Source organism: Hippoglossus hippoglossus, chromosome 19, assembly GCF_009819705.1.
Source record: "Hippoglossus hippoglossus isolate fHipHip1 chromosome 19, fHipHip1.pri, whole genome shotgun sequence".
Taxonomy (NCBI): Eukaryota; Metazoa; Chordata; class Actinopteri; order Pleuronectiformes; family Pleuronectidae; genus Hippoglossus; species Hippoglossus hippoglossus.
In genome coordinates, this window is record NC_047169.1 from 20,438,921 (window position 1) to 20,453,873 (window position 14,953).

General features: G+C 41.5%; 1 protein-coding gene across 1 annotated transcript in view; it reads left to right on the plus strand.

Moving 5' to 3' along the window:
- Positions 1 to 586: 586 nt before the first annotated feature.
- Positions 587 to 14,953, plus strand: part of LOC117752716 (dynein heavy chain 9, axonemal-like) — a 101,339-nt gene continuing 86,972 nt past the window's right edge. The window contains 14 exon segments of the mRNA XM_034570300.1: positions 587 to 954; positions 1,743 to 1,939; positions 2,026 to 2,184; positions 3,452 to 3,582; positions 3,732 to 3,943; positions 6,067 to 6,300; positions 6,416 to 6,583; positions 7,017 to 7,133; positions 7,225 to 7,375; positions 7,582 to 7,696; positions 7,921 to 7,989; positions 11,143 to 11,269; positions 11,793 to 11,939; positions 13,458 to 13,566. Coding sequence (XP_034426191.1) covers positions 604 to 954; positions 1,743 to 1,939; positions 2,026 to 2,184; positions 3,452 to 3,582; positions 3,732 to 3,943; positions 6,067 to 6,300; positions 6,416 to 6,583; positions 7,017 to 7,133; positions 7,225 to 7,375; positions 7,582 to 7,696; positions 7,921 to 7,989; positions 11,143 to 11,269; positions 11,793 to 11,939; positions 13,458 to 13,566 — 2,287 coding nt within the window. The 5' untranslated portion in view covers positions 587 to 603.

The following is a 14,953-nucleotide window of genomic DNA, read 5'->3' on the forward strand; positions in this document are numbered from 1 at the left end:
AGGCAGACTTACATTGTTTTTTAAATGATCTAACTTATAGCAGTTCCAGTGGAGGGTCTTCCATGTGTATATATGTGGTTAAACCTACAAAAATCGAAATACTTCATCAGATCAGGATGAAAACAATCTTTCACTGTCAAACTCTGTATATGTTGCACAGGGAAGCAGTAGCATCTATTTCTTTCACTTATTTGATACCTTTTGCTGTTTTTTATCCTAAATTTTTGTTTTATTGCGAATGTGTTCTTGTTGCTCTCTTATTTCATGTCTTTGATTTAATTGTAAAGCATATTTTGAGCTGCATTTTAACTACGAAAGGTGCTGTTTAAATACAATTGAATATTAAAATGAAGTATAACACTGAGCAGACTGCTTTTCTGAGAGGAGGTCACACAATGGTGGGATCACGAGTATTCATTGTTGTCTTCAGACTGAAGTGTGATGGGGGACAGCAGGTGTCAGTCAGAGGTCAGCGCTGATCCAGGGTCAGATCCAGGTCCTCCTCCGTCACTGTCAACGGCCCGGGTCTGCGCTGCCGCTGCGTTGCCATGGAGACCGAGACACAATCAGTTCAGGCACTCACCGGGGACAGAGGAGGCCAACATGGAGGAGTCACCTGCCGAGGACCGGAGGCTGCTCTTCATCGCCGACTTCGTGCTGAAGTCCCTCAAAGTCAAGCAGGACAAGTGGCAGAAATGTGTCTCCGGCGAGGAGAACCGCCAGGTGCTGCAGGACTTCCTGGACAGAGCCGAGCGGCGGAGCCTCGTGGTGGGTTTGACCGGCGGCGGGACGCTCCAGGCCGCCGCCGGTTTCTCCGCCGCGCCGCCCAGAACCAAGGCTGTGTACTTCGTGAAGCGGGGAAACAGCGCGCTCACCGCGGAGACCATGAGGGACAAGTTGACCTGCGGAGACATGTCCTCCAACCCGCTGGAGCACTTCTCCGCCATAGTTGAGGTGAGCAGTGGGTCTGTGTGTCTGCCTTCATGAACCGACTGTGAAGTTTGTACATCACTCCAAGTCAGTCATCCAAGTACATTTGATCAAGTACCGTGTATAAGTACCACAGTCAGTAAAGACTTGAGTATAGATTTGAAAGACAAATATCAAACTCCCCCTCTGCCTGTAACCATCAAAATCAACAGTTAAACATTAACCAACAATCCAAAGCAGTAAGGGTTACCCCTGCTAACACAAAGAGAGGGATGGGGGCTCCATTTCCTGCATTAGTTTCTGGAAAGTAACTAAGTACTTTTAGTCAACTACATTTAAGGTGGAACCATAGACCGTATATAAAGATGGATGACGCGTCTCCCCCTTCATCCAACTATCCAGAAATGAAGCCAAAACCCACCATCTTTCCCATTTGCACCGTCTTTTTTATACTAATTCCACAAACGTCTGTCTGTATGTGGAACGCATATCTCGCAAACTGTTCATCTAATTTGCTGTAAACCTGGCAAGTACATTCTTAATGGCCCAGGGAAGCGCACTGTGGAGTTTGATACTATTTGGACACGCGGTACATTCAATATTAATACAAATTGAATAAACAGGCGACCAGCACTCTGTAGTGGTGAGTGTGGGCGAGGCAGTGTGCCTCAAAGGGATAGTTCACCCTTGAAAAGGGAAAATTCACTCTCTATCTACTCACCCCTATGCCGATGGAGAAGTGGGGGAAGTGTTTGAGTCCACCAGTATTTTTGTCTGCACTTAAAAACTCTTATTTCCTTACACGTTCACAGCTGCTGGTGCCGCTGCTCTCTAACAGGAGCAACCACACTGAATGGCCACAGGTAGTGTCTGAGGAGGTCGTGCGCAACGTCCACTCCCTCAAGAACGATGTGTTTGTGGTGTCAGGCCAAGTCCAAGGCAAGACTCTGCTGCCTCTCCCCATGGACTTCGAGAGAGTGGAGCAAGCCGCCCTGGAGATGGGCAAAAGGTAAACAAACAGCTGGGACACAAAGGTTTGTGTCAATGCATCATTTCTCCTACTTGTACATTCTAATGGTTTATGAAACCACACAGGGGGGGAATGGTGGAAAGATGCATCATCCACTCCTTGGAGTCAGCCGTGATTGAGTGGAGCCGTCAGATCTCTGCCGTCCTGAAGATAGACTCCTCTGGGGATCTGCTGGAAGGCAAAAACCCCACACCTGACACAGAGCTGCTCTTCTGGAAGAACAGGTCAGCACCTCAGTTATTACAGACACAAAGTATCCACTGGCAGCTCCTCAGCTCCACTTGTTCCAGGGAGGAGATTGTGTGTAAATAACACAATGTCCCTGTAGGACCTCAAAGTTGGTTCGTTTTTTTCAATTTTTTTTGCTGATGCTACTAATTGTTTCGATTTTCAGAGCACACTTGCGCTGTCAAGGGACAAAAGCAATTTGGTGCTCTCTTCTTTTTTATACTAACGTAGCAGAATTACATCTTAGAAAGTTTGTTCTGTTAAGGCTGCTGCACTTTAGAGGATATTAGGGCCTGATCTTAGACCCAATTTGCCCCTTCCAACAATCGTGGGGGCGTAGAATAATAGAATAAAAACTAATCCTGAAGTTTGGGGTTTGCCACTGTGAAATCTTTTCCTGTAAATTGCAAGTGTGTGGTCTGACCTTCTTGCCACATCACCCCCACATTTAAAAAATTGGTCAAGAGTTAAAAATCCTCCTGTGTGCAGCTGCCCTCATCTGTTTTCTGACCTGGTTGCACCAACTCTTGATACATTCAAACTTAGCCTGGTTATAAACTAACTTGTTTGCTAAACATTTTCAGAAATGGTAGAGACCATGAATTTATTTTTCTGTTGAATAGAAAGTTAATATATTTGAATTTTTGTTGCTGAATTTTATTATAGATCTGACGAAAATGCCATTATTCCCTTTGTTACTATGCCTTTGTATTTGCATGCCTGTTAGCTTACTTAATTGTTAGATGCTAGAGCTTTGAGACTCCAACAATAATGTTTACATTAGCAACCATGTTGCTGTTGCCTAGCAGCTGTGTTTTCATGTCCTAACCACTTAAATGCCAACCACTGTGTACACAACCTCTCACATTGTAGCTCACAAGCTCCATTTAAAGGTAGAATTACACTCAACAGAAACACAATACACACCAAATTCCACAATATACTACACTGCTAATGTTTCACTTAATGATTATACTTTGATTAGGTTAGCATAGTCAGATCCCCCCCCAATCAATGTAAAGTACATTCAATCTTCTAACTCTGAAACACAAGCTCTCTGTGACTGTATAATTCAAGCACAATACAAATCAAAGTAAGTTAATATGACCCTAAACTGTTACTTTTTGTCAGTAGAGCTTACACCCAACTTAATAAATCACAAGTCTTAAAAAGTTTTAAAATAGGTGCTGCAACAATCCAGTGTTTGTCTACAAATGTGACAGGAACCTTTTTGTCCTCCATCTTTCTTTTTCCCACTTGAAGATATGCAGATTTGGAGGGTGTCCATTCCCAGTTAACATCCTCCAAAGTGAATAAGATGGGGAAGCTGTTGGAGGCTGCGGAGAGCAGCTATTTCCCTGCTTTTACAAACATGCAACAGAACGTTTCTGCAGGTAATGAATCTGTACATCTGACCTGAGAGAAACATGTAACATGAGGTGCAGCGTGTATCTGGTTGAGGCATGATTTGAGATGATTCATCACCATCTTCTTTTTCACACGTGGTGGTTGAACTGACTTTGATCACATTTTCACTTGCCAGCCTTGGAAGAAGCAAAGGACATCAGCATCTACTTGATGCCCCTCAAGGGCCTGTTTGAGGACATGGAGAGCATGGAGTTTCCTGAAGTCAGACGTCAGATTGGCCCTTTGATGCACACAGTGTGCCTGGTGTGGGCAAACTCCAGACACTACAACACACCACAACGCCTCATCCTTCTGTTGCAGGAGACCTGCAACCTCCTCATACAGCAGGTCAGCAGCAGTTATACTTTTCTTTGTTTTATTTTTGTTGTAAAGATTTGAGACGTAACTATATGGATATTAGGTAATAATAGTAATTAGGGAGTAAAAGATTACCAGCATCGATTTATCAGCCAATGAATATGAAGCTTGATATTTTATTATTCAACCATAGCCTTTATTATAAATAACTTTAAATATCAGACAACTTAAATACAACAAAATACATAGAACTTAAATTACAAAAACATAATATACATTTATAAAAATTATAATATTTTTTCTTTTTACATAAAATGTAAAATAATAATAAATGCAGATTTTTCTAAATTTTTTATTCTGTACAATGATAAAACATAAACGCCAGCAGTGATATGTCTGTGAAAGGCCAACCAATATATTACTCGGGCTCAAATAACAATCTTTGTTGCTCATTAGTTATCACCGTTGTGTTTCTGACCTGTAATTGTCAGAGGTCACCTTTCAGTACAAAGTAGGTGAGTGCTGGTTTTTTTGGTTGGATTTCCTGTTGATGAAGTTTCACTTTCTGTGGGTTAGAATGTTTTTTTTCTGTCCAGTTCAGTTCCTCTGTGTTCAGTTTATTGGACACAAAAGTAATTTGTTGCTGAAAATGCACAGTGCATCAGAAAAGTTTTCCCGGGAAAGACTAACAAGCCAGCAGTGTTAGATTAACCCTCTAGCGGGGCATTTGACAAACGTTTTCACAAGCCTCTCCAAAGTTCCTCTCTCTCTCTTTGAATTGTGTATCCTGGGACATTTATGTGACACAGCGGTTTACAGAGGGCAGTCTCAATTTACTTCAGTCCTTCCTGGAAAACATATCCTACCCATGATGTCCGTGTGTCAGCTGGTGTGACATAGGCTATCAAAGTTATCTACCTACTTAAACGCATGTGATGAATTCCATATGAATAAAAATTGAATCAACATGCATCCAGCACTCTGAAGCAGGCAGTGGGGGCGGGACATAAACCAGGTAGGATGAACACAAAGTTTTCTAACTCCACTCTGCACCATAGACTGCACACACCACGTCCAGCACGCAAACAATAAAAACGTGAAAGTATATTGTAGGTGTGTTTGAGGAGTAGAAGTAAGAAGTAGACTCTGGAGCATTACCACAGGCCAAGCCAACATCCAAGTCCACACAGATATGTTTAGAACACGAACTGCACTAGTGTCAAAACGATAATAACAATAAAATAAAGGGTTATTTGCTTTCTTGCCAGGAGTTGGATAAGAATATCGATACCACTCTCAATATATTTGTTAAGTATTTAGCTAGTACCAGGAGAATGATTGGCTTAACTTTACTATAAATGATGAAATAAATCAAGCATTTTAAGGGACTGATATGCGACTGCAGCCAAATGTATGGGATGTCGCTTATTGTCACCTATAGGGAGTTGCATTATGCTGTCTTTATGCTTTAGCACATTTGTATTGTAAGCCCAACTAAGATAAACTTAGATGCTGTTTTAGTTACCCCCATCTTCTGGAATAGGTGTAAGGGCCTTAACATAGTTTTTACATATTACAAAGGCTAACCATGTTTTTTCAAAGTTTCTTAATGAGCCTTTCAGAGGAAATCTTATATTCTCTTACTTGATATAGGGCAATACATCCTTCATCCATCTGCCATGGTTAGGTGGCAAGACATGTTTCCATTTAAGGAGTGCAAGGTGTCTAACAATATGATTCTGTTAAGAAAAGTGGAATGGAAAGTCCGCACCAGATATGTCTCTGAAGGATTTGAAAATGACTCAATCAAAATCTAGATTGATGGGCACAAGTCCAAAACAATCCACAACAAATCCATCCATCACTTGTGCCCGGAAATATCTTTGCTAAGCTAGCGTTTGTGCAATGAATATGATATAAAAGCTAACATTGTATAAGTCTGTGTTTGGCACATAATGAGGAGGTTACTATTTCCCAGCAAAGTCTCCCATGTCCTGCCTGACAGCTCCAGCCTCAGATCCTGCTCCCAGGTCACTTCAAGACTGATAAGAGCTTTGGGCTTAATAGAATCCATTCCATTGCGTATAATTGAGATGAGGCTCTTTGAGTTGGAATCCAAACTTACTGTAGCTGCTACTCCTCTGCAACACCAGGCCCAGGTGTTTCTAGTTCCAGATGAGATTCTGAAAGGAGAGGTCTCTGAGAGTCTCCTGACGGTGGAGACTTGCCTGGAGATCCTGCAGCTCTTCAGGACCACTTACGAGGACCGCAGGGTCAATCTGACCGAGTACCAGAGGGCCAGGAAATTGGTTAAGCCTTGGGACTTTTCTCCGCTTTTGGTCTTCTCAAGATTTGACTGCTTTATCGACAGAATCCAGGCCATTAAGGTGAGTATTTAATCAAAGGTCAGCACTTTTGGCATGAGAATTGAGATGTAGTCACTTCAGTGATACTGTAGTTGAGCTCAATCGCCCTCAACCTCCTCTCACTGTCTCCCTATAGGACATCCTGTTAACAGCTTTAGACATGTTAAAGCTGGAGAAATTGGTGATTGGAGCTGTCAGAGGCAGCGCACTCAGCGAGCAGGTCCAGCTGCTCCACCAAGATTTTGCAGATACTTTCAAATTCATCACAGAGAAGCCCTATGACTGCTTGGACCTGAACAATACGGTACGGAGTGTGAGGATCAGTGGGTGCACAGGGCTTTCGCTCACAACTATTAAAGTGAGATGCAAGGGTTTTATGAAATACTAGACACAGGCTACTCACTCAGTGTAATGTTTACCCCTGAATACTTCTCAGTTTATGCTTCTTTTATTCAAGCAGGCAAACACCACTACAACCTGGTCAGTCCTGCGTTTGTGTAGCAAATTGGTTTTCTACCAAAATAATATTTTTTTTCCAATACTCTTTAGTTGCTTAACCAAGATGTTTCTGAGTAGTGGCAAGAAAAGTAATTTATTTTTCGTGTAAGACCCAGTCAGTGTTCCCCTCTGGATGGCTTTGAGTCAGTGAGATGTGAAAAGGAATATGCCGTCTTGGTGCAGTCTAAGCTGTGTGCTCTTTGGGCTGCCGCTGTAGCTGTGCTTTTTGTTCCCTGCAGGAGTTTGAAGAAGATGTGAGGAAGTTCAATCTGAGGGTGGATGACATAGAGCGACGACTAGGAACCATCTTCTGTTTGGCTTTCGATGATGCCTCCGGACTGGAGCCCACCTTCAAGGTCTGGGAACTGAATCTGTCTCTTTCTAACAAATGCACAAACCCCGTCACAAACGAGTACTAAAGCCCTTTTGCTAATGTGTTGCCTGCAGGTTGTGGATATGTTTGGTAGCTTGCTGGAACGCCCCCTAGTGGCAGCCGATGCTGTGAGCCGATACCCTCTCCTTGTCACTGTGTTTGAGAAGGAGCTGAACAGCTGTAAACTCATCTATGACAAACACATCCAGCTTACAGAGGAGCTTGGTGAGATTCAGAACAATTCCTGTGTTTTTACAATTTTCATTTTAATTACTTGACAGAGACAAGAGTGAGCAAAGCTTCAACAAAATGATGGCCCCCAAAATAGAGAGTGATCGGGAGGTTAAACCATGTCGCTCGGGTTGGGCAAATTGTGTGGTTCTTATCTCAGTCACCATTAACTTTGTAGTAAACACACTTGACTTCCTCAGGTTCGCCAGTCGTGAGTAAGAATATGCCTCCAGTAGCTGGCGGGCTGAGATGGGCCCAGAGTCTACAGAAGCGCATCCAGACCCAGTTCTCCAAATTCAGACACCTCTCCTGCCCGTGAGTTTCCTCCCATCGCCAACAACACAGATTAAAAACTGAATTGGTTTGTGGTTGTTCATTTCCAGCAGTCTCACTGTGAATTTGTTGCTCTAGCTGCTCCTCTTCATAACATTATGGAAAGGTTTTTTAAAGGCCTCATAAAAATGATGTTGTGGAATACTGGCCACTGGGAAGGTATTGGCTACGATTGCATGGGTTGTCAGATTTCATCTTCTCTTCAGGTGTCTGGAGTCTGCGGAAGGAGCCAAGGTCATCGACAAGTATGAGGAGATGATGCAACTGTTGGACAAGTAAGTGTGGATGTTATTTTCCTGTATTACACCACAGGTCATCAGGCTTGGATGTATGTATCACTGAATAAAAGAACAGAAAGGGAGGTTAAACAGAATAGACGGTGACAGAATGAGATGTCATCTTTCAGGACTGTAATAACCTTGAAAGCCAATCACATTAATCAGATATTAGCTCCCTCTGTGGCTGTGACTTCACACAGACTCAGCTTTGAACCTGCATGTTTGTGATTTTGATAGTTGAGCGTGTAACATTTATGAAAGCAGCCCCTGTGGAGTAGCATGTAGACACGCAGCTTCGAGCGTGATTTATGTTCTCATTACTGTGGCGCTGCTCCACAGATTATTTCACAGGACTCCCATAATCCCATATGTTCCTTCACTACTCACTGATGCCAAGTGAGGAATGGCCTTTTAGACCATATCCAACATCAAAAACTGAAAGATAAAGCATCCCATAGGTCAGAAAATTCTGTTTGTATGGAATCAAACAGAATTATGTTTGAGGCAAAAAGAGAGAGAGAGAGAGAGAGGGCATGTCTGTTTTTACACTTGTGTAGAAATGTCTTCACAGCATGACGTTACATGGCACTCTACACATGGTAGCTGATTAAAGCTATATAGGCAGTAACATGTATCAATGAGACATTCATTTGATGAAGAATGAGAGGAGGAAAGAGAAGCTCCATTTGTCCATGTGTTGCCTGACAATCTAAGCCTATAGCAGCAGAACTAAGAGCTGGTCCAAGGCAGACCTGAACCAGCCCTAAATATATAAGAATATGATATTCTTATATATAAGATCTTAACATCAATACCAATACTTACTGGGAGCCAGTAGAGAGGCTAAAACAAGAGTGATGGGGTCTCGCCTCGGGTGAAAAGCTGACAGCTGAATTCTCTAAACATACAACCTGCAGTAAATATAGATTCTGGCTGTTGAGGGGAATCAAAGCGTAAAGAAATACAATCTTGTAAAAAGGTCTGTGTATTTCAAACATATTTCTAGGATAGCACAAAACATGATTGACAAATGAGGGTGGACACCTTATGGAATAAAAAAAAATAACTTAACTATTTACATAAAGAAGTCAATGCTGTAACTTAATGGATAAATCAGTTATGTGTGAAATGCCAGGATGAGGAAGAGACAGAGTGGACTGAGCATTCAAAGCTTCCACAGAATCTCCATAGAATCTCATCTGCTGCATGACCTCCAGTCTGCTTGGCTGCTTCCTGTTGGAAGAAGAAAAGAGCAAGAGATGCAGGTCAACAGAGAGAGAGAGAGAGAACACAACAAACAGATCAGGCAGATAATGGGTGGAAATGAGCCGGTATAGAAATATATGCTGTTTCCAAATGGGGCCCTGTCTATTACATGATAGTGAATATGTTTTGGTTTTGGACAGCTGCCAGAGAAAAATGTATTTTTGATCAAATGATTTGTCTCCTAATTGAAGAAAGATATTATCACTTTAATTTAAAATATCAGCAGCCAGTATATTGTTTCAGAGCTAAGATGAGGATGAATGTTAAGTTACAGCTATTCCAGACCAAGCTCAGAAAAGAGATAAGTGAGTCCTTACAAGTATGGTAATGTAAAAGTGTGTGCGTGTGTGAAAAGGTCTTTTGTGAATGATGCACATTATTACACACACACACACAAAACCAGACAGATAGCCATTCTTTATGTTCCACACACTTAATATGACTCCTTCACTCGATGTGCCCCCCCACCCACAGTATTGGAATGATGAACAACAGCAGTTCTTTGCCCTCAATTTACTCCCATCAGAAATTAGAGCTCTTGTTATGCTGTAATAATCATCGCCTCAGTCGAGAGTGAGTGCCACCATTATTATACATTTTCCAGTCAGGAACAGAATGGGCATCCTCACTCATTACCCCCACAGACAAAATGCAGTGTGATTTATGGCCATGACCGAGGCATTTGATTGCCTCTGCGTCTGCGGTGCCACTATCAGGAAATGAAGCTCACAGCAGAAATCCAATAAGGAGCACACAGTGCACACTTAAGTTCTCGTCCTAATCTCGGCTATTTACAGATTGATATAGCTGTACAGAGCCCTGAAATGCTGTCTGTTCCCAGCCTCTTGCAGATGAATCAGCGTTTATCCTCATCTTACCCCTGCACACCTGCATGTAACCCTCCTGAACTGCTGCCTTTCCCTCTGCCCTTGAACAAGCAAATGACGCCTCTCATTCTGTTTACAACCTCGGATTATTTGGGGAAAATTTCTCAATCATATGCCTCTTATTTGCTTTGGTTGATTTCTATGTTGTTTTCATACCTGTGCCCTTATGAAAGAAAAGCTCCTTTAATGGGAACTAGTGCAGGTTTTGTTGTAAACCTGCCTGTTTGGAATGGGCTGTTTGTTTGGCCTGTGGTAATGTTGGCTGCAGCTTTCTATCTGAAACTGTAAAAGTGACCTGCGTTAATTGAGCCGCGACAAGTAATGCTGCATTCAATTACACCTCGGAGCTCGGCTTTGGAATGATGTCCCACCTGAATAATCAGAGTTGATGACGTTCCTGTTGCACATTGGGTCGGAAGTCGAAGAAAGAGAAAGCCTGTCTTGCGGCAGCCCTCTCGGAGTTTGTTTACGTTAGCCAGCTAGCCATTGTTAGCAAAACCAGTTCAGAATAACACATTACATGGCATTTCAGGCATACTAATACCGTAGTAACATGACCACAGACAGTAATTGGACAATACTATGTGTCCGACAAATTTAAGTGCTGATAAAGAGTAAAAACTACAGCTTTTACTTACTGTTGATACACGGAGCCGCCATCTTGGATTTCGAAGTCGGGGGTGGTGAGGTTCCTCTGAAATTGGGACTTGAGGAGGAGTTCCAGGTGCAACTTCCGAGCTCCGAGCTATAATGGAACGCGGCATAAAGACTGAACCCTGAAGCTGCTCCACTGCTGCTGCACAAAGAGCTGTTCACCTGTTTATTTAAAACCTCACTGAAGCTCGACTCTCTACACAGAACCCTGAGAGTCACAGTCAGACGGACAGAGATTCCTGCAATTATCCGAAAGATACGAAACAATGGGTATATTTCTGTGTGATGATAACTTCTGTTTGACTGAGATAAAGGGTTGTTTTCTGTGTGTTTTCCATTCCAGATACTCCACCAGTCTGTATGAGACATGGACAGAGACCGTGAGCGAGAGCTCCCAGTACAACCTGAACCTGCCGTTAATCAGCAGAGACCCGGCCACTCAGCTGATCTCAGTCAACTTCAGCCCGCAGGTTTTTACATTAATCCACCTTGCTCTAAAAACTGATCCAAGGGAGGCTGCTAGAGGTGCCACTGTTTTTAAAGCTTTTACTCTGAGAAACTGTGGACATGCTCTGAGTGATATATTAGTTTGGTTATGCCGTATATCAAACTAATCTCTTTCATTAAACATCTTCCACTAAGTGTCATACACCTGCCCACAGCTCCATAACTCCATAACTAAAGTTTTGTTTCCCCTGCACATTCATCAATTTAACAAGTTGAGTCAGTATTTCAATTTTTCATTTAAAGGTAGTGATGTTGGGCCATGCTGCCCTAAAGAGCTTCTAACTGACCTCTCATTAATCTGAGCTTTAGTGGAAAGTTTTCTCCCACCAACACCGAAACTGTAGTACTGGATCCTCATGTTTTTTACTGTGACATAGGGCTTACATTTTAAACAGTCGCTGCCTTCACCGATCAAAATCTGATTTGACCATCAAGTTGTAAATATGTTGTTATGTCTCTCAGTGCCTCTGTCGTCCTCTTCCTTAGCTGGCGTCTCTACTGCGGGAGGTGAGGTACTTGGAGGCCAGTCAGACTGTGGCCATCCCTGAAACTGCAATGCAGATCTACACCACCAGGGGGCAGCTGCAGCAGTATGTTGCCAACCTGGAGCTCACCATTGGTGCATACAACAAGGTTGGTGTCGATGATAAGCCATCAAGGAAATGTATACACGGATGAAAATAAAGTGTGATATCAGCATGAGGTGGATTCACAGTTGGCAGCAGGGGAAACATGTCAACCTCTAGATGGCAGTCTGAGGCTTTTTAACCCATGCTAGCATCAGTGCTGTAGAGACGGGAACATCCGTTAGTTAGTTGAAATATATAAGTCCTGCTGTTGATGTCCCATCCTCTCATGTCATCCTCTCATCAATTGCTTATGCTCACACTATAGAGTAGTAGTTCCAGACATTAACATTAACACTGACTGGTGTGGAAGATAAGCTAAGCTACGCTAAACTAAGCTAAACTAAGCTAAATTAAGCTAAGTTAAAATGAGATTAGATAAGATACGATAGACTGGGAAATCTCCAGTATAGACAAAAGTAGTAAAGTCTCACTGTTCCATTCCTCCAACAACCAGTTACAAAATATACAATCACAATATCCTGTGGCTCAGGAGCTATAGCGGGTCGTCCACTAATCTCTGGGCTCGTCCAGTCTGAAATGTGCCCTTGGGCAAGACACTGAACCCCAAATTGCTCCTGAGTAGCGTGTGAATGAGATGCATGACATGTAGACAAAGTCAACTTTACTGTTTAGGGGTTGTTAAGAGAAAAGTGCTATTTAATTACAGCCCATTTACCGTATCTCATCCTGTTCTTGAATTAGGGAGTTAAATAATGGCCAGAGGTGTTTTTGGACAAAATAATGATATCACTATATGTGATGTGATGTTGCCTTTTAGATTTATAAAAGTCATCCTTTTCACATTTTTAAATTAAATAATTGTCTGAAAATTTGTCAGAATTATTCCTTAATTCTTGAAATATGATTCCTGATTAAGAATTGTCTTTTGTGAAATCAGCATACCCTTGAACTTTGACCATCAGAATTTAATTAGTTCATGTTTTAGTGGTGAATATTTGTTTAATTTGAAGAAATTCCCTTTAGGTGTTCACTAGAATGGAACACATAGACATACAGACTGTAGACTGCTAAAACAAGAAAATGTATTTGAATCTGATTCTCAGATCATGCAATTGACAAGTAATGCGTATTGTGTGTATGAATTCACTGACTGAGTTTAGACATTAGACCATAAAATATACTGCTTCAAAATTCAGTTATGTTGTAATGGGTAATGGGCAATATCATATTGCAATAAAGTAGCATAAAACAATATAAGAGCAATCACCATGTAATTATTTCAGCTCAGCCACATGTGTCACAGCTGCCACAATTTTAGAATTACAGCATTTCATTGCTTCAGGTAGCAAAACCCTCAAGTCCGATTAAGTCCTAGCAACATGGTTGGATCCAGACACAGTGACTATAATGAGGACAACACCCGTCTTGCTGCTCTGGGCTCTTGTGTGGCCTTTCACTGGCGGTTCTATTAAAATGATATTTCTCTGAACACTTAATGGGAGCTGGAAATCACATCACATCCCTCTTTTCCTTCTTGTTTTCTCCCACTGTTTGTCTGCAGGTGATGCACTCTGTGCTCGACGTGGAGCATCCTCTGGTGCTGGGCCAACTCAGGGACATCGACGCTCAGCTCAAAAACGCTGAGGAGAGTCTGAACTGGAACAGCCAAGGTCTGGACATTTACTCATACTAGCAGAGGCATAATTGAGAAATTACCCATGTAATTGTTTTATTTTTATGACTGTTAAATGGTCGGTTTGACCCGCGTTACATAAAACATTTGTTCCGCACTTGCCGCCATGGTGATAGTTTTAGCTTGACAGTTTCTGCCTGCACCACAGGACAGTGGAGGTAAGTACATTTCATGAGTGGTGCTCACAGCTTTAACAAATTACATTTGAACTACTCAGCAGCAGAAACAGTGTATCACTGTATAATCCAAAACTTACACTTTTAACACAAAACTTTAAAAGAAATCTTTATTGCATCGATTCGTCTGTGGATCAATGAGGTTGTTCTGACAGAGAGGTAACAGGATACATGGTGTTGGTTTAGATTTGTAATTTAGAGTTGGATTTCAACCACAGATAGCACCTCTGCAACACTAGATGGATGTTTATCAGGGTCTTGTAATAACACAAGACTATAGTGCAACAGTTATATTGTTTAGAGTCTAATGCAATGACCTTATCTATCTACCTGCGTTCATTCTCTGTGATAAAGTCAAAAAACTTTAGTGATTCATTTCCGGGCAATAAAGTATGCAAAATTATTTTTCTATATTAATATTTTAATTTAACTTCCCGGGTTCATCCTCTTTAGTGATTTCAGTCACATGCGTTTTTTTTTTATTCAAATGAAATTTTGAAAAATGACAATTACAGCAAACCAAAACTGTGTTCCACTTGATTTTTAATGTTTAGGGACACTGGAAAAATGGAAAGTGGGCTATTTTGGTTAATAATTGGAAAACTGATTTTACGTTAGTACTCTGATCTGACTCCTCCTGCTTCTTAATTATTGAGCTTCAGGGGTAAATGTGTATTGCTGAACTGCGTACAGAGTAGAGCCCACTAATATGGATTTGTGTGCTCTGATGCTGATACCAATACAGGGAGTAAATCATTTCTGATTCTGATATAACAGTCGACATACAGAGGTTTGGCATTGAATCCTAACATGATTCCAAACCCTTATGAAAAAGAAATGTAATCACAGTGTCATCATAGACATTATTATAATTAACAAAAAATACAAAGAAGACTCAATTACAAGCAAATGTATAGAGCTTGACTTAAGAAAATATACGATATAAGAATATCGTATATTTTTCGTATAAAAATATAAGAAATTTTTTTACCTAAAATGTAAATATGAAACATAAAGGTTTTCCTTTCGCAGCATGACAGCAAACAGAGATGCTGATATGGATATGTCTGTGAAAGGCTCATATGTGGGGATTTTTATCTACCAACCGATTTATCTGTTGGGCTTATCTGTTGGAGTCAGGCTAGCTGTTTCCCCCTGCTTCCATTCTTAATGCTAAGCTAGGCTAGT